Consider the following 20,966-nt stretch of genomic DNA (forward strand, 5'->3'; position numbering starts at 1 on the left):
AGTAGTCAGCGATAAAAGATTGTATCAAAAATGTTTTTTTTTGTCAAAAAACTTATAATGAAAAATGTATTTTTATAAGAAATCTATTTTCTCAACAGTGGGCACCATGGATCCAGCGCTAGCGCAAGAGATCGCGGCGATGTCGCGGCACCGCGCGATCGACGAGGCTATCGCTCGAGGCGACTCGGCCGTTCAAGAGTTTTATAAAGATACTGTTATATTTGTCACGGGCGGGTCCGGGTTCCTTGGGAAACATCTAGTGGAGAAGCTGTTCAGGTATGTCACAAGTCACAAAACTGACCTTAGAACCTTAGCATCCTTAGGTTTGTCACAAAGTTCTAGTACCTATATCACGAAAAATGACACAAAATCGTCCAAATATTTCAAGTGGTAGGTATGTCACAAACTGATTGACCTAATAAAGTTCAGCTATATATGTCACTAAAATGGTCTTAAAATCGTCCAAATCTGCTTTAGGTATGACTCATAATTGACCATATCTACTTTAAAAATTTCTCTAATCTGATTAACCTTATTAAAGCTTAGGTATGACGAAAAATGTCTTAAAATCGTCCAAATCTATAGAATCCAAATAGCTACAAAATTGTCACTCCGTCCGTTTAATATTCTGTTTATATTAGTCTATTTATTAATATATGTACTTACATTTTATATAATATTGTATGTTTGTCTATCAGGTCATGCGACATCAAACGAGTGTATCTTCTGCTACGAGAGAAAAAAGGACAAACCTCGCAAGAGCGCGTCGCAAAAATCTTTCAAGATCCAGTAAGATAACTATACCTTTCATTTTCAATCTATTTTTATCATAGAAATAGTAACATATCATCATCATCATCATTTGCCTGTAACATTAATAAGATGATGGTTTAAACAGCGTCCATATTAAGAGTGCGGCACTTCCGCAAATAACTATTAAGTCCAATGCGAAAGCGGCAGCCGCGACCGCATAGCTGGCAGGAGAATGCCGTGCCCGGTGACGAAGGTGGGAGAACGGCGCGCTGGTGTCTCAGTTCTCGCCTAGTGTGAAGAAGGCTAAACCACGCTTCATCGTGTGCAACTACCCCTTCACCCAGGGTTTTCCTCCATTGGTCGCGATCTTCGGCCAGTTGGTGGGAACGATCCGGAGGGACAACATATAACACAATAATTATACGCCATAAAACCTTTGTATCTCTTTAATTGACTATCTAACACATACCGTGCTAGTGCGAGCACGAGCGAGAGCTACGAGTGTAGCCGATAACAATGGAAAGCCCGTATGTAGTAAAAATCGCCTACGAGAGAACCCGTATAGTCACTGGCAGTGAATATGTTAACCAAAGATCATTCTAGCTTACTATAAATTATAATTAGTTAATAATTCAGTATTTCGCTGACAGGTATACGACGGACTTCACAAACGTAAACCAGGCTTCGTAAAGCGAGTGACAGCCGTCAATGGAGACATCACACAGCTACGCATGGGCATAAGTGATCAAGACTGGTATACATTAGCCAATGAGGTAAGACTATGCATAAATAAATGCTTTAGCAAAAAAGCCACTGGGACATACTATTGTCAGAATGGCCGTGTTGTTATAATGGCATAAATGGAAGGTTCGAGGTCGAGCATTTTATCGGATAGGCCTAATTGTTATGTAAATAAGGTAAATGCAATAAATACGCGTCTCATCATACAACCACGACCACACTCTCAAGAGTGAACGACTGAGGAGGAGGAATAAATAAGCCCCTGTGTACCTGTTCCTTTCGGCATTATGTTTTATCCCTTTCTTACAAATACATAAGTCAAAATGACAGATAAAGACAAATGATTCATTAGCTAATTCTGGCCAGTATAGTTGAATCATCGAGAGCGTGGAATTGCATAATATGTAGTAGTATTGTTTGTTTACAGGCATTCTATATTTGAATTTTCTATTTTCTTGTACTATCAGCATACAACCACTACAAATGCAATTCCATCTTCTCGATAATTCAACTATAACGCGTTTATGAATAACGCCATAAATGTTTTTTCGTCAGGTAAACATAATTTTCCACGTTGCCGCGACGGTGACCTTCGACGAGCCCCTTCGTGTAGCAACAAGGACTAACGTAAGAGGGACCATGCAAGCGTTGCTATTGGGAAAGGACTGCAAACATATCAAGTAAGTGATCAAACAATCAAAATAACTTAGTGACCTTTGTCAGTTATGATGACCTTTAGAATTGACCTTGACCTTCGATGAGCCCCTTCGTGTAGCAACAAGGACTAACGTAAGAGGGACCATGCAAGCGTTGCTATTGGGAAAGGACTGCAAACATATCAAGTAAGTGATCAAACAATCAAAATAACTTAGTGACCTTTGTCAGTTATGATGACCTTTACGCGTCGCTAATACGCTTGTGATTCAATATTGGAATCTTTCGCCTGGTATCAATATTAGCACGAGCGGTTATACAACAACTTTGCCCCCTTGTAAAACAAATAAATATTGTTTTACAAGGGGGCAAAGTTGTTGTTTAACCTCTCGTGCTAATATTGATACCCGAGCAAGCGAAAGATTTAAAAGTCAACTCTACCCACAAACATTAGAAAACAACTCAAAATTTGCATTTGATTACTTTGCCTCACATGTGAATAAAATGCAACTTTGCTATTAGTTTCTGAACAATCAAGAGAGCCTTTACCAGTTGGTGTGGTGAAAATAACTATTACATCTATGCATGGATTTTAATATTCTTTATTCTTTATTTATTCATAACAATAAAATATTGTGTTGAACATAAGCTTAAAATTAATAATTAACACTACATTAAATTAAATTACACGAAATTAAAGCTCAATTTAGTGATCCCAAGCTGGTGATATTAATGAAAGTATAAGTATATATTAAAATTCAAATTGTAATTGTTTTAATTAAAATTGTATAATGTCAAGGAATAAAATGTAAATAAAAATAAATATAATAATAATTTAAAATTGACTAACTAAGATAATTATGAGCAAAAAATGATATCATCACTTTGGTATCGTCATAGAAAAATACAGTCACATTAAAACATAAAATCAATAAAAAGACATATATATATATAACAAACTACTATAAACAGCTATCGGCTATAAAGTCAGTTATACAATAGTACGACTTTTTTAATAGATGATTCTTGAGTCTTGCATTGAAAATTTTACTGTTTATAATTGTTTTAAATTCAGTTGGTAATTTATTGTAGAGAAAAACGGCCTGATAACTTGTGGCGTGCTTCATAACGTTAAGCCTCGGGACTACAGAATTTTTTATGTCTTTTCGCCTAGTAGACAGCCTGCTTTCTCTCTCGGTCGTGCTCTCATACTTGTGTAGGTGTTTTACTAAGTCCGTTAAAAGTATAAGTATGTAAAGACACGGTGCGGTAAGGGGCTATTCATAAATTACGTCATTTCAAATTAGGGGGGGGGGGTCTGGACATCGGATGACGGTAGCATGAAGTAGGAGGAAATGGGGTCATTTGAAGCATGATTTTTGGATGATTATAGGGGGGGGGGGGGTCAAAAATCGTCAAAAATGATGACGTAATTTATGGACAGCCCCTAAGGATTCTGAGTTTGATGAAATGGTCTCTGCAAGAAGCCATTTGTGGTATGCGTACAATCGTTCTGATTGCCCTTTTTTGTAATATAAAGGCAGCATTTACATTATAGTTATAGCTGTTGCCCCATAATTTGATGCTATAACGAAGCTTTGCTTCTATAATATATATCTTAAGTCTAGAAACACACTATTTTACTTTAAATTAATCTGATTCTCTCTGTACACATTTTTTTTCTTGAAAAAAATATAACGATATTTTCCAAAACCCCCCATCACAGCAGCAGCATAATATGGCTTTAAAATTTACATTATTTATTAAAAAAAAAACCGGTCAAGTTCACGAACTCGCTCGTTAACTCGCGCACCGAGGGTTCCAAATTTCATGGTTTTTCATTTGAGATAAGAGCGGGGCGAGGGAGAATGGTATAATTTATCTTTCCTTCATAAATCAATTTTTTTTCGATAACTCAAGTATCTACTTCTCGAGATATTTAGCAATGTGACAGACGGACGAACGGAGAGAGTCGCATCGCGTTCCTTGTACTTTTTTCGTACGGAACCCTAAAAATGTTGTAAAACCGGCAGGACCGACAATTACTACAGTAACCTTGTGTGTTGTGTCACGTGTTTTTTTATTTAACTATGCAAATCTAATGCAAAGTACAAGTCTATTAAGTCAGGCGATTAGTGACCTCCTAAAGTCCCGAATGTCTCGATGACCTTTTAGGTACGACAAACTCATATAAATTCAAAATAGCTAAAATTTAATTATTTCTAATGTGTATATTTGTAATGTTTTACAGGCTTAGATTTGAACCTTAAAACCACCTCGATACAGACGCTTTTTAAACGGCATTGTTGCTGTGGCACGCGCTCTACACGGGAGCCCACCGCTCGCACAAAAGAAACAATGGCTTCTCCACCACACCAGCACGGAAAAGGCTTACTTTGTACCTACTTCAAAAACTGGCAAAGTAATCTTATGCAAATTTTGAGTTGTTTGCTCATGTTGGCTGTTAGAATTGACTTTTAAATGAAGATTTTGGATTTGATTTGGTTTTTTTTTGGTTGATGTTTTACAGTTGCTATTTTCCTTGCGTTGGTGTGGTGAACATTTTTGTGTTTCACGCGGTGCCAAATTTGTTTAACCCTCGTGCCGTGAAATCCTCGCAACATTTAAGATTCCACTTGTTAAACCACTCCCTACGCTCTTGGCTTGATTTTGGAATCTTTCGGTTTCTCGCGGTATCAATATTAGCACAAGCGGTTAAACAACAACTTTGCCCCCATGTAAAACAAATAAGGCGTAAAAATCATTTGAGAAAATTCATACTATACATGACAGACCTATAGGTAACCAACCAATAAACCCAGTACCTCTATTCCAGATCGTTCGTGCACGTATCCACTGCGTACGCGCACGCCACCCGCAGCCGCATCGGGGGCTCCGTGCGCGAGGACTTCTACGACAGCCCCGGCGACCCCCGCACCATGGTGGACCTGGTCGAGCAGCTGAGTGAAGAGAAATTAGCTGCTATTAAAACTAAGTGAGTTTACCCAATTCCATGGTAGATGGCGCTGGCACGGAGCGGCGAAATCCTACATCGCGGTGTTAAGATTTTTCCTGAATTCATGACTTTCGCTTGGTGAGTTTGAGGTGCCTGTAGGGTGGGGACAGAAGATTCATTAAATGAATCCTTCTACGACAGCCCTGGCGACCCCCGCGCCATGGTGGACCTCGTCGAGCAGCTGAGTGAAGAGAAACTGGCCGTTTAGCAAGCATAGTTTATGTGTAGGTATGTATATGTCTTCGAAGGCCGCAAAAATATGACATGCTCTTATGGGTCTACAAATAAGATCGTGTCAGATATTTATGCGGCCTTCGTTGTGTAACATATTATTGCAGGTGACTGTACCTAAATACCATACAGAAGTAAAATACGCCAGAATAAAAAAATAGTACATTGTGTATTAAGGGCGGGAAATAAGAAATTACGAACGAGTGTCAATTTTAAGCCCGACGCGAAGCGAGGGCTTAAAATGTTCACGAGTTCGGAATTTCTTTACCGCCCGTGGCACACACAATGTTTTTCATCACACTTGTAAGGAAAAAAAGGAGAATTAATAAAAACAAACTTCTGTATAAAACACTTTTCCGCCCTAGGGCGAAAATTTTAATTTCCCGCCCGCAAGCCCTACGTGTAAATAAGTGTTTTTCATCACACTTGCTCGGAAAAGATTTTTTCCGCCCTAGGGCGAAAAATTCAATTTCCCGCCCGCAAGCCCTACGTGTAAATACATCTTTTCCGAGCAAGTGTGATGAAAAAATATTTACAGTACATATGGTCCCATTTTCCCGCACTAGTGTGTAAAATAGCACTTTTCGTGCGATGTCAAAAGTTTAAAGGGCCATATGTACTGTAAAACGTTGTACGATACACGTGCGAATAGGTAATTCGCAACTCGTGTCGATTTAAAACACTCCCTTCGGTCGAGTTTTAATTTATCGCCACTCGTTTCGAATTTCCTCTTTTCGGACTTGTATCGTTAATAACTATTATAGCATCTGTTCACTCTTAATTCTGGATATCCATAAATTCGCATGTCAATAATAAATAATAACACATTTACATTATCAATTATCATTATTTCGTAACACTTATAGGTACTTATACTTATTAGTGAGCAAGATTCACAATACAGTAATTTTATACATTTAGTTTTTGCGTCAAATCCGGTAGTACTGATTTTTTGCAGACGAACGTGATTCGCGGCAGGCCCTCAGTCACGATTGCCGTACCTACGCACATTAAGTTAACGTACTAGTAGCTAGTTTGTTAGTGCACGACACCTTGCACTTTGTGACTATGCGCTGAAACTTGGCACAGTTGATTCTTAGCTGGTCATGAGCAGATACAGACCGGGAGACCTCGGGAGCCACGTCTCATTTAGTGGGGGGGTGGGGGCGAAGTTCGACGCCGCCGCGCTTCACTTGGAGCAACATTTCTCTAAAACTGTACCTATTAGGGCATGTGATATATCATTTTCGGATAAATTAAGGATGAGGAATTTATTTTTGGAACCAAAACAATGCACTTTCTAACAAAAAAAAAAACATAAAGTAGTAAAGACAAAAAAACGTATCTTGGATTTTTTCATAATTACCAATTTTTTTTTAAAGTATAGTAGGAATCTGGAAACAAAAAATGTAGTTGTAAAGCTACACTTATTACGTTTAAGAAAATATATTAGTTTATTATACAAAACTGTTGTTACATGGGAGATAAAAAATAATATTAATCGTGGGTCAGAGTGATCTCAATACAAAATATTATTAATGTGGGAAAGTTACTTATAATTTGTTCTACAATCGTTATTTTTTTTAGTTTTTCGTAAATCGTAAAAAAGGGGACATTAGAATTTATTTTCTCTCTTTAATATCGTTTTTAATATTGATCCTAGCGAAAAAGTTTGAATGACCTTTTTTGTAGGAAATTTTATGTACCTAAATTATTCATGTACTAAAAAATTTTTTGCTATTGGCCATCGTTTACGAGTTATTTACGAATGACTAAAAAAGGGGACCTAAGTATTTATTTTCTCCCTTCAATATTTTTTTTAATATTGATGGTAGCGAAAAAAAGTAGCACTTATTTTATAAGAAATCTGAAACAGATTATTTACGTAACAGATATTTTTTTGCTGTGGGTTTACCGTTTACGAGTTATTTACGAAAAACAAGAAAAATAAACGATTGTAGTACAAATTATAAGTAACTTTTCCACATTCATAATATTTTGTATTGAGATCACTCTGACCCACGCTTAATATTATTTTTTATCTCCAATTTATCAACAGTTTTGTACAATAAACTATATATTTACTTAAACGTAATAAGTGTAGTTTTACGACTGTATTTTTTATTTACAGATTCCTGTTACACTTTAAAAAAAATTGGTAATTATGAAAAAATCAAAAATACGTTTTTTAGTCTTTTCTATTTTATGCTTTTTTTTTGTTAGAAAGTGCATTGTTTTTGTTCCAAAACTAGATTCCTCATCCTTAATTTATCCGAAAATGATATATCACATGCCCTATAATAGGTATAGTTTTAGAGAAATGTTGCTCCAAGTGAAGCGCGGCGCCGTCGAACTTCCCCCCCTCTCCCCACTAAATGAGACGTGGCTCTCGATGTCTACCGGTCTGTATCTGCTCAAGACCAGCTAACAATCAACTGTGCCAAGTTTCAGCGCATAGTCTCAAAGTGCAAGGTCCCCATACAACGGTGTGCAGTAACAAACCAGCTATAGTGCTCGACATGCTAATACCCAATAGATGACACCTTGCTGTCACCTCTATTGACAATGACTTAAGTTTCAAGATGGCATGTACTGGGACCGCATCGAGCAGTACGTTTACCTTATTTGTGTAAGCTGCTTTTATCGATACTACCTCAGGGCCAAAGAGAATAGATACGAAGTTACATAATTATGTCTTTGCTCAGGGCCAAATACATCATCTTGTTTTGTTAGTACATTATTGCAGAGGCCGGTAAAGGGCAATTCGTGGATGAGATTCGATTTTCGACTTCGACACGAGTTGCGAATTACCTTTTCGCACGTGTATTGTAATTTGTACAACGATTTACATTACAGTACATATAGCGCTTTAAATTTTTGACATAGGCACGTATTTTCCTTAATCCCGCCCTAGGGCGGTAAAGTAGCACCATATGTACTGTAATAGTACATTGTGCAACATGGGGCGTAAGTTGAATATTGCAAACGAGAGTAAGTTAAATCGCGACTTATAGACTCGAGTTTGCAATATTATTACGCTCCGAGTTACACACAATGTTTTTCATCACACTTGCGATACAAAAATTGAGTATAAAGACAAAAAACTGTTAGATATGGCACTAGAAACTTCATAACTCCCTAGGGAGAACGCTTTTTCTATAACTCCTGCTAAACCTGCGTGCAATTCCATATTTACTGAGCGAGTGTGATGAAAAGATTATTACAGTAGCATAACTTTAGTAACTAGGTTGTCATTTGATCTGATAATATATAAGTTATTATAACCACTCTAGGTGTTGGACCTACAATGACAATTATCTACATGTTATGTAAAACATAGTATTTACATTACACTTACATGGACGCTAAAGTTATCGACGCTATGCTAACTAATTATAGGAAATGAGCGCTTATGGCTAATAATAGTAATAATCTGTCTATTATGTGTAATACTAGCGACATCTATAGATTTAGATTATTAGGTTTTAATTAGAATTCGTTTTATAACAAAATATTACTCTTTGTCAGTTTTAAATATATTGTATAAGTATCTATCTTTGAAATTAATAATCGAAGAAACATAATTAATTGTAACAAAAATGTAGAATTCGATTAAATATTCTATGACATGAATACATTTCTGTATAGCAAAATTCGGTAAAAAGTTTGGCGGTAAAATAAGGGCACACCGGGAAATAACATTAGTTTTATAACAAAATATTACTCTTTGTTAGTTTTAAATATATTGTATAAGTACGTTGAAAAAAAAAACAATACAATATTTAATACCTTTAAACGAGCAATTCTTGTTTATTTATATATTTCGGGGATCTCGGAAACGGCTCTAACGATTTCGATGAAATTTGCTATATGGGGGTTTTCGGGAGCGATAAATCGGTCTAGCTAGGTGTTATCTCTGGGAAATCGCGCATTTTTGTGTTATTATATGTTTTCCGAGCAAAGCTCGGTCTCCCAGATATTATTACGTAAAATGAGGGGGCTTTAGCAAAAGCTGGTAGGGTAATTCGCCAGTAACTGGCCACTGTTAGTAATTGGCCACCCTAAACTAAAAATGAATTCTATTCACCTATAAACAGAATTCATTTTATAAGCTTTCAGTAACTGGCCAACCTTCAATAACTAGCCACCTTATACTAAAATGAATTCCGTTTATAGGTGAATAGAATTCATTTTTAGTTTAGGGTGGCCAATTACTAACAGTGGCCAGTTACAAGGACATCGGATATTATTTCTCAATCATCATCATCACGCAGACGAAGCCGCGGGCAGGAACTAGTATCCAATAATTGTTTTATATACGAGACCCCATAGTTCCGCGATGTGAGGTCAACATGTGTCACATCAATATATAATTCTATGGCAATTATATCGAGGAAAACGGCGGAAAAAACACGACATTATCGTTTTCCGGTTTTCTCAAGATGTTATCGATATCGATACGACCTTGACTAGGGTTCCGTACCTCAAAAGGAAAAAACCAGCCAAGTGCGAGTGTAAAGACAAACTCGCCGCCGCATCAAATTAGCCACAGCAACTAAGATGACGTCCACCGTCACGTCACCGGACCGGTTAGCCGGCGACGGGCCCGGGGGCCCGTCCGCGGGGGGACGGTCAGAAGCAAAAATAACGGCTCGCGAAACGCACATATATCGCGTCGCGTCAAAATAAATTAAGATTATTTTGTAATTAAATTAGTGTTACAGTCCGCTATCGTTTCATTCAGCTGTCTAGATCTCCTGGGTTCACTAAATACCTACTACGAACTAGGCACTAGACGCAACATATGGTCCTTCGAGCCGGATCGCACACGAAGGGTTCCGTACCATTACGCAAAAAGCTGCAAAAAACACGTTTGTTGTATGGCAGCCCCACTTAAATATTTATTTTATTTTGGTTTTAGTATTTGTTGTTATAGCGGCAACAGAAATACATCATCTGTGAAAATTTCAACTGTCTAGCTATCACGGTTCATGAGTGGTGACAGACAGACGGGCGGACAGACGGACAGCGGAGTCTTAGTAATAGGGCCCCGTTTTTACCCTTTGGGTACAGAACCCTAAAAACGGATTAATTTCATTGTACCAGTCACCAGCAATAATATTATGTTACTCGTCGAAGGCCGCAAAAATATGTGACACGCTCTTATAGCTCTATAAATAAGATCGAGTCAAATATTTTTTGCGGCCTTCGTTGTGTAACATATTATATAGAAGCGCTGGTGGCCTAGCGGTAAGAGCGTGCGACTTTCAATCCGGAGGTCGCAGGTTCAAACCCCGGCTCGTACCAATGAGTTTTTCGGAACTTATGTACGAAATATCATTTGTTATTTTACCAGTCGCTTTTCGGTGAAGAAAAACATCGTGAGGAAACCGGAGTAATCCCAATAAGGCCTAGTTTACCCTCTGGGTTTGAAGGTCAGATGGCAGTCGCTTTGCTAAACACTGGTGCTTATTTCAAATCATGGGATTAGTTGTCAAGCGGACCTCAGGCTCCTATGAGCCGTGGCAAAATGCCGGGACAACGCGAGGAAGAAGAAGACTTATGTTCTTCCTTAGGTATATAAACAGGGTAATTTGCCAGTAACTGCCCATCCTAAATTAAAAATGTTCTATTAACCTATAACCAGAATTAATTTTAGTAAGGCGGCTAGTTATTGAAGGCTGGCCATGCAGTTATTGAAACCTTATACTAAAATGAATTCTGTTTATAGGTGAATAGAATTCATTTTTAATTTAGGGTGGCCAGTTATTGGCCGGTGGCCAGTTACTGGTGAATTACCCTACTAGTATAAGTTACAAATATATGTTCGCTATAAGATAACATATTAACTCTGTCTGTCTGTTACCTCTTCCCCACGCAGCCGAAGTCGCGGGCAGAAGTTAGGTATTACATTTATGTGTATGTATTTAAAACAGGTTATTTATTGTGCACATTGTAAATTTATTGTATGAACGCATTTCTGTTTTATATGAATAAATTAATAATTAATCGAATAATATTATGAATGTAGAGTAAACTGCATATCAATTAAACGTCGATTAACACATAATCGACTATTCATGTACAGTTATATAAATAATAAATAAATGTTATAATTGTATATTCGACCTAACCCCACTACTCGACCACATATACATATAATATAGGTATAGTTCATATAGTTATTTATATATAAATACTCATATACACAGAAAACATCCATACAAATAAATGTCCTTAGGGGTCATCCATTAATTACGTCACACGTTTAGGGGGAGGGAGGGGGTCAAGAAAATGTGACATATTGTGACATGGGGGAGGGGGGAGACACAAACTTTGTGACGTCACTTTAACTTCATCAGTAACCGAATTTTTTTTTTAAATTATTTTATTCGCTGTACATTTAAATAACAAGTTTTTAAAACGATAATCGTTTTTATTCTTTTAATTTTCTTTCCTAAGCAGTTTTGGGTTATAAAATTACTAATATTTATATCGTCAAAAATATTTTGTTAAAATATTAATAATACTTAGGTACTTACTTAATTCGATTTGGCAATTTCGTAGAAAAAATGTGACGTCACACTAGGGGGGAGGGGTTTGCCAAATGTGACCAAATGTGACAAGGGGGGGGAGGGGTCAAAAAACCTAGAAATTCGTGTGACGTAATTAATGGATGACCCCTTACCAGGATTCGAACCCGGGACCTTAATTTTCAAAGTTTACTCGCAGAACACGATAAATTAACTAAGTACTTTACATACCTACTAGCCCTACTAGGTACATACCTACATAAATTACGTACCACTACATACATACAGTACTCGAACAATGTAAACATACTTATATATACATAATTTAGAATGGTCAACATATAATATAACATCTTGTAAGCAACATTATAGCTGGTTCTTAAATATTTTACATCAATACCTATAAGTAACTTAATACTTGTATCGTAAGTAGGGTAGACCGAGGCAAATCGGGTCATTTTTTGTTTGACGGTCAATAAATACAAATTTTAATGTGATACTGTTTTTATTAATATTCAGTTGGATAAATTCGTTATTAATGAACAGAATCCTCATAGTCATAAAATCTTAATTAATAATGGTTAACAATGTTAATCATATGATTAAGAATCACAAAGGTCAAATAATTGACATCAACTATCATTGGTATCTTTAATGTTGCATTTGAGCATTATTTTTATTCCTCCTTTCTAGTTCAATTTTTTATCACGCCACCTACAGAAAGCGCAACATAATATCACTCCTATATGCTACTATATATTTTAACAATAAATTTAAAACATGCTAATGGCCATTTAGCAACTAAATCGAATAACTTAAATGAAAATAAACAAAAACTGAAAAGTTTTGCAAACTAAAACATGAAAAATCACACATATCCGATTCACCCCATATGAGAAAATTAGTTGTTGGTAACAAAAACTCTACGTAGGGACAGCGGTTTCGTTAAAACCTTATTAGCAGCTGTAGTCATATTTTCTCCCGACCATTCCCCCTGATACCTCTTCTTTTTATACGTACGCACCATCTAAAACATGCGAACATAAAATAAGCAAAAAAAAAACGTCCGAAAACCTTGTTTATAATGTGATCCTATTCGCCCCCAATCAGATGATCCGGGTTATTCGGATCATCATATCATATGTTTGAATTAATTTCGCGTAACGGAAATATACCTTTAAAATTAAATACAATAAAAACAAAATTAAATCAGGAAACACTGCGCCATTAACAATAAGTAACAACAATTACAAACCTTTAGCCTTTTGCGTTTACTTTTATCACGGACTGTATTTGCACATTTTTTACATCGGCGGGAAAATCACAATACACCTGTACGAGAGACTCATCGGGAAGTGTCACCGTGACCGCCGCGTGAGTCTTTTCCAATGGCAGTAAATGTGGCGACATGCGTTAGGAACAGAGCGAATGCGGGACGCTGATTGACTGGGTGTAACTAACCGCGATCTTTCAAATTTTACAGAAATGCTTATTTTGATCCGATTTCCCCAGTGATCCGAATCGACTCGGTCTACCCTATTTCGTGTTAGTAGGTCAGGCTTCGTAAACAACATGCAAATAGGCTACATTCCTACTAGTCAAATCAGCTTCTTCTTTAGAACTGTCAAAACGATTTGCTAATATGGAATTTATATGAAAACAAATGTAGTGACGTCACGGTAAACTCACCTACTTTTTATATTTCAATCCGATTTATTAAACACAAATTGTGTTTAAAAATAGCTGCTATCTATGTTTTTCTAATAATTATCTGGTGCTTTATTTCGTGCACGGTTTTAAATAATTTATTTTAAGTACAGGAAACATCCCTATTGCTAACGCTACGTAGTAAGTACCGTCTTTACCAAAAGGGCAACGGGGCCCGTGCCCAGGGCCCCCATCCTCAGGGGGCCCCGAAGGACAGACAGTAACATTATATTTGATTACCTATAAAAAATAGAAGATCATAGTAGAAAAAAAATAGTTTAATTCGCTTTCTTTACTTTCCAAAAGGGCCCCAAATTCTTATGTGCCCAAAGGCCACAGCATAGTTTAAGACGGGCCTGACGCTACGTAGCGAACGAAACGCAATTGTCACTGTCACACTAATATGGAAGAGTGATAGATAATAGATATGTATATGTATAGGTTTATTTACATTTTAATGTTTTTTTACAGGTTGATCGAAGACTGGCCTAACACCTACGCCTACACCAAAGCTTTAGCCGAGGAGGCTGTGAGGACCATGTCAGAAGACCTGCCCATTTGCATCGTCAGACCTGCCATAGGTGAGCTACAGACAGACAGACATACAGTAGAGCCATAGAGAAATATAGTAAGATAAGAGTGCTTACTCCATACATCAGTCTAATGCTCAACAACATAAGACTTTCCGGTCGGTGCTACATCTATTGTCAAGTAGCAGTTAGTGATAATTCCGCTACTCGATGCTAGATGTCGACAATGAAAATAATAGTTTTTTTGGTACCAAAACTGTTGTATGGAGTTAGCAATCTATGTAAATCATAAATCATTTATTTTTCGTGATAAACTAGTTTAACATACAAAAGTAATGTGATAAGGTTAGAAATACATACATATATGTATTTTTTTCTCCATGGTGGAGCTTAGCTAATCTACACACTCGCTGCTACATCATCAAATCCTGGCTCGTACCAATGAGTTTTTCGGAACTTATGTACGGAATATCATTTGATATTTACCACTAGCTTTTTGGTGAAGGGAAACATCGTGAGGAAACCTGCATAGGGGGAGATGTGGGTATAATGATCCCCTTAAGGGAGAAACTTTACTGTGTTCAAAGTTGAAGAGATAAACACAAGATTTAGATATTTATGAATAGTCCATTTACTTATCTAAGTAACTGCATACTCATTTCTCATATTGTGCATGTAGTTTATTATTTATGTTATGTTTTCTAAAAGTCTTGTAAAGGATCATTTTATACATATGCATGGGTAAAACGATCCCTAGGGTAGGATTAAAATGATCACAGATGATGCCTTTGTGATATCAGGATTTCTTTGTCTAAATACTCTAAATCATTTAGGCCGGTCGATTCCACAGTGTTTTTTTTATTTTCAGAAGATAAATGCTGTTTTTTTTCTCTTTTGGCCTTCATTTTAACGCCATCAGAGGCACATATTCTGCTTGCTATTTTAAAAGGCAATCCATAATTTAATCGCATTAAGAGCCCTTAGCATTTCTTCCTAAGGTAATTTTTTTGGAAGTAAGTAGCTTTGCGCACATAAATTCGCGACGTGGTATGTAATGGCCTGTACAGGAAATGCTCATAGTAAATTACTTAGGAGGTAAAATGATTCCAGGGATCATTTTCCGCCTACGAAAAGGGATCATTTGACCTCAAACACCAAATTTGAAATAGCGACAAAAATATAACTTTCAAATTCAACCTGCTTCAGTATAAACATCCTTAAAGTATAAATAAACATCATTAAGATCCGTCAGTGAAACATAATTTGAATAAAACGCAACATGCTAAAAGTAATGGAATTCGGAAAATAGGCATACCGTAGATTAGACATATATTTTTTAATTATTTCATAATAAAATCTCGCTGCATGCTGGTACCGTCATGACACTTTAAGAGGCAACTGGCGGGGTCACGGGGCATGTACGTTTATTGCATATTTAGATAGATGGCACCAGTAGATAGATGGCACCAGTAGTTGCTCAGATACGGTGGGGGATCATTTTACTCCGAGGGATCGTATAGTACACATCTCTACATCCGCGATTGAAGAAATTCAAAGGTGTATGTGAAGACCCCAACCCGCATTGGGCCAGCGTGGGGACTATAGCCTAAACCCTCTCGTGCTTGAGAGGAGGCCTGTGCCCAGCAGTGGGACGCATATACTTAGTAGGGTGGTTCACATTTTGTATGGGAAAAATTCAAACTCTAGCTAGAAGAAGCGGCACCCCCTCATTTTGTTACACTTGTTATGTTGACAAAATACGCTAAGTTTTGTAATCTTATCTCAACTACAAGGGGGTGCTTTGATTCTGATTAATAAGTACTTTTTTTTGCATTTCATACAACTTTGAAAAATTTTAAAGTGGGTGAGCACCCCCTTGTAGTTGAGATAAAATTACGAAACTTGGTGTATTTTATCAGCATAATAAGTGTAATAACAAAATAAGGGGGTGCCCCGTAGGAAAATAAATAAATGTTTTTTGAACAACCCTAATACTTAGGCTAACTTTTTTATTTATTTATTTATAAATTTGTTTTGTTTCAGTAATAGCATCGAACCTGGAACCAAGTCCTGGATGGGTCGACATGAGCAGTGTTTACGGTCCGAGCGGGGTAAGCATTAATATGTATACACTCTCGTAGAACACCTACCTGCCAAGCAGAGGGTCCCGGGTTCGAAACCAGGTAAGGGCCTTTATTTGTGTGTTCGTCACGAATATTTGACCGGTGTGAAGAGCATGAAAAAAACTGGACAAGTGCGAGTCAGACTCGCCCACCGAGGGTTCCGTACTTTTTAGTAGGTATTTAATTGTGGTCACAGCGGCAACAGAAATACATATTCTGTGAAAATGTCAACTGTCTATTAGTCTCACGGTTCATGAGATACAGAATGGTGACAGACAGGCAGACAGACGGACTGTGGATTCCTAGTAATAGGGTCCCGTTTTTACCCTTTGGGTACGGAACCCTAAAACAATACGCCTACGGCACGTCACTGTACCATCACATTTTTAAGCAGCTTTAATCGTGAAAAATGACTATAAGAGTTAGACCAAGATAAGTCTGCAATGATTTTGATAGCATACGCAGTGCAAGTGTTATTTATAAGTCATATATTTCATAGAAGTTTGACGTTTATAATAACACTTGCACTGCGTGTGCTATCAAAATCGTTGCAGGCTTGTCTTGGTCTAACTCTAAAAGCTTAACATTAATTCCATTCCAGCTTTTCCTCGGCTTAGGTCTGGGCGTCATACACACATTAATGGCCAACGATGACACGTACATCGACTTGATTCCCGTGGATTACGTCAATAATGCCACCATAGCGGCCGCCTGGGCCACGGGAACGCGCCACGGAAATGGACACAAGGATACCAAGATATATACCGTGTCGCCGGCGAGGAATCCTAAGAAATGGCGTAAGTTTTACATCATCATCATCTTCCTCGCGTTGCCCCGGCATTTTGCCACGGCTAATGGGAGCCCAGGCTCCCCCCCCCCCCAGGGTCCGCCTGGCAAGTTTTACGTTAAATCTGTTATAATTTTCGTGGACCAACGTCATAGCGGCTGCCTTAGAAATAATTAAAAAATTGGAAAATTGACTGTCTCAGACGAGGCTCGAATTCGCGACTCTGTATCAATCACTAGCCCATCGGCAACTAGGCTACCGAGACTTCACTCGAAGACAGCGAATATTTCCACCATACGCGCGAGGCCGTATAGGCGCCATAACATTTTCATTACTGCAATGTTCTGCCGCCAGAATGCAGCACCAAGCTAGCTAGTAAACCATAGAGTAACTTATACATACTGTGCCTTAAACTGTGTTTTGACAAGTTTTCACAGACAATAAAATATGACATTGATGCATCAAGGCGGTGTTAACAAGGGCCTACCGGGAAACGCGAAAATCGAAATTTAGTTATCTGCCTCTTTATCGCTCGAATATGCAAGAGTGAAGAGGTTAGATAACGAAATTTCGATTGTCTTGTAGATTGTGATGGATTGTGGTAGTGGCAGTGGCGCCCCCTATGCAGAGTTTCGCGTAATATTCCCTATTTAAAAGCTTATTTATTTACTGTTTCAGGGGAGATCTTCGAGATATCCTACTCAAAAGCGGTGATGTGCGGCACCCCGAAGGCCATCTGGTACAACTTCGACATCCACACGAGGTTCCGGTGGGTGTTCGTGCTGCTGACGTGGCTGCTACATTATATACCGGGATACCTGGCTGACGGCGCACTTATGTTGCTAGGGAAGAAGCCAAAGTAAGTCACAAACAATATTATAGCTAACACTCCTTACCTCTGCTTGGGAAGAGACCAAGTCCCAAGTTACCTACTAAAACGAGGGTTCGGGCTCCGTACAAATTTAACTTATTTCTTATTTTTAGTGTAAAGGGCGAAAAGGCGCCCTGTATGCAAGAGCGCGCTTCGCGCGACCTTATAGCATGGTGTGCCTCGCAGGCGCCTTGTAATTCAGACTTCAGAGCAGGGGTCGGAAACCGGTATTTGCTCCATACAAAAATACCGATATTATTACGTTCTTTTTCGTTCTTTGGTATATTATTACATTTTTAAAGGAACAACCTAATAATACAAAGTCGTTACCTAAATACATGATTCAGTCCTACGTAAAGAGCATAAAATAATTATAAATATTGTGGTATTTCGAGGTTTTAAAAAAATACCGGTTCCGAGCCCTGCTTCAGAGCGTGCAATTCTTACAGTGTAAAGGGCGACTGCCAGGCGCCCTGTACATATGTGGGAGCGCGTTTCGCGCGCTTAAATAGCCCGACTTTACAGTGTAAATTTCTAGAGAAACACACAAGGACTGCTAACCATCTAAATTGTAAAGATGGAAATGTCGTGTAGAGCGATAGCGAAAAATAATCACTACTTACTCCTTATATAACAAAGTCCCCGCCGCATCTGTCTGTTTGTGTGTAGGTATGTTCGCGATAAACTCAAAATCTGAACGGATTTTCATGCGGTTTTCACCTATCAATAGAGTAATTTTTGAGGAAGGTTTAGGTGTAGGTAATAATTTGTTTCCCGTGCGAAGCCGACCGGGTCGCTAGTGTAAAATAAAATCTACAAATTGTTTATTCGTTATTGTTGTTGTGTAGCGATAAGACCGCCTGTTGTTACCTCTATTGTCTTTGTTTATGTTACTGTACATTTATTGTAAACTACGAGTATGTGAGGTGTGCAATAAAGACAGGCCTATTCGGATTTCGAGATAATCACAAGATCTTGAGACGATTTAGAGATCAACTAGATCTACATTATATATCGACTAGATGTGACTTGGATATGTAAGTCATAACTTGTCGAATCGTTCAAGAGGACCTCCAGAATCGCAGAAACGTCAAATTTGACATATCTATCTTACAAATATCTTTAAATTATCCGTATCGTAACTTGTTGACGTCTAGTAGAAATCTAATTCATTTCCCGAATCGAGCCGAGAGTGTTGTATTGTATTGTATTCGTTTTCAGGGCGATGAAGATATACAGAACGTGTTACAACCTGTCCTCGGTGCTGGCCTACTTCACCTGCCACGAGTTCCATTTTAAAGATGAAAACTTGGTGCAGCTGCAAGATAGCCTATCTAAAACAGGTGACTGAATAAAATCATATAAATAAATATAAGTTAAGAAAGAGTGGTAACTGTATCGTCGGTTGAGAATACGTTTGTGCCATATCCATTTTTGGAAAAAACGTTTTTTAATGATTCCTAAAATTTGAATTCCATGATATACATGTTATTTTATCCTTATGACCTATTTATCACCTTTCAACCTACCGCGCTTATGGTGTCAATGAACCCACGTTAGTTCATTGACCCCACAAAGGTTCATTGACTTCACACACTAATATTAGTGTGTGAAGTCAAGTTTGAAAAACTTTTAGTTTTCTGGTTTACCCCTCAAAAGTAGCTCAAATATTTAGTTCCCAGACTTATATCTAGGGGTACGGCCGTGCCCGGGGACACAAGACGAGATAAAGGGCAAAAGGCAGTGCATATCTAAGTTTTATTAGATTACTTACTTTTTGTACTTTAGATTTTATAGATATCTTAATATTCACTGTCCGAGCCATATGAAGTTCTTGTCATAGAAAATACATACTACTTTCTGATGTCTTAGAAGGCTGAAATTTGGCATGTAGAGATGGGTCTGTATGCAAACACATCTGGTGACCAGTAACTTTCGCTCTACAACTTGTTAAAATGGGGATACCTAAAAATACCCATAAACCTGAAAACATTGGAATATTAATGCTATAATTTACAGTAATCGGTTTTTGAAAAAAACTATTTTTGAAAAATGTTGTGCCATATCCGCATTTTGCTATAGGATAATTACACTCTTTTAACAGAAAATTATCACAAAAGTGTGACATTATCCAAAACATTTGTGTCTTATCATACATTGTACGTTTAACATTTACCTACTCATCAAAAACGGATATGGCAATATTAAAAATGCTTTTATTATATGATTACCACTATATTTACAATATTTGTATGGTACTATAAATAGTAAACATATGTGCCTAAATGATAAATAAGTTCAATATTTCCTAAATGTAGAACTTTAAGAAAAAAATTTTTTTTCCTTCTTTTCGCTCTCCTGCAAACCAATGTAAGTACCTAAGTGGCGTATGGCACAAATGTATTCTCACCCGACGGTATGGATACATCAGTACGGTTACCATCAGTTTGTCACTGACATAAACGCCGTCGAGAACGTAATTTACGTTCTATACGTCCCGTTTGCACTAATATGCGAGTGCGAGCGAGATGTATAGAAAGTAAATTACGTTCTCGACGGCGTTTATGTCAGTGACAAACTGATGGTAACCGTACAGTTTTCTTACCAAAACGGGAGTTTATTTTGTAGTCGACATCTAACGTCAAGTAGTGGAATCAGTTTCGCTTTTATTTTTTACAACTAATACTAAAAGCAGGAGTTGAAAATAGAGTTCCGGTTAATCCGGTTATAATATTAGCTCGAACCTAGCCGCTGCCATACAATCGAAGTTCTCTCACGCTCTCATTTTTATAACAACATGCTTAACGTACAGTTAGCTGCAGATAGGGTTACTATACACCGTGTTTTTTTTGATTTCCGTTAATTTCAAGGGTGCATTCCTGAGCTTAAATCAAGTAACTTTCTCAAAGACACCGATGTTCTAATTAAGTCCATTTCGGAGATAATCCATAATTTATTTTTTTCCTATAAGGCCTCTACAAGCGTGTACACTTGCCTTAGGGCCGGCTTACATATTGATT

At 37.6% G+C, this 20,966-nt stretch overlaps 1 protein-coding gene across 1 annotated transcript in view; it reads left to right on the plus strand.

Annotated features, from left to right (window-relative positions):
- Nucleotides 1-20,966, plus strand: part of LOC134803850 (fatty acyl-CoA reductase wat-like) — a 41,102-nt gene that overhangs the window by 18,284 nt on the left and 1,852 nt on the right. Inside the window, exons 2-11 of the mRNA XM_063776679.1 lie at nucleotides 99-276; nucleotides 699-789; nucleotides 1,404-1,526; nucleotides 2,050-2,174; nucleotides 4,985-5,143; nucleotides 14,107-14,216; nucleotides 16,209-16,276; nucleotides 16,890-17,085; nucleotides 17,754-17,934; nucleotides 19,168-19,289. Coding sequence (XP_063632749.1) covers nucleotides 99-276; nucleotides 699-789; nucleotides 1,404-1,526; nucleotides 2,050-2,174; nucleotides 4,985-5,143; nucleotides 14,107-14,216; nucleotides 16,209-16,276; nucleotides 16,890-17,085; nucleotides 17,754-17,934; nucleotides 19,168-19,289 — 1,353 coding nt within the window. The remainder of the gene's footprint in view (nucleotides 1-98; nucleotides 277-698; nucleotides 790-1,403; nucleotides 1,527-2,049; nucleotides 2,175-4,984; nucleotides 5,144-14,106; nucleotides 14,217-16,208; nucleotides 16,277-16,889; nucleotides 17,086-17,753; nucleotides 17,935-19,167; nucleotides 19,290-20,966) is intronic.

The sequence above is a fragment of the Cydia splendana genome, chromosome 27 (genome assembly GCF_910591565.1).
Source record: "Cydia splendana chromosome 27, ilCydSple1.2, whole genome shotgun sequence".
In the NCBI taxonomy this organism is placed as follows: domain Eukaryota; kingdom Metazoa; phylum Arthropoda; class Insecta; order Lepidoptera; family Tortricidae; genus Cydia; species Cydia splendana.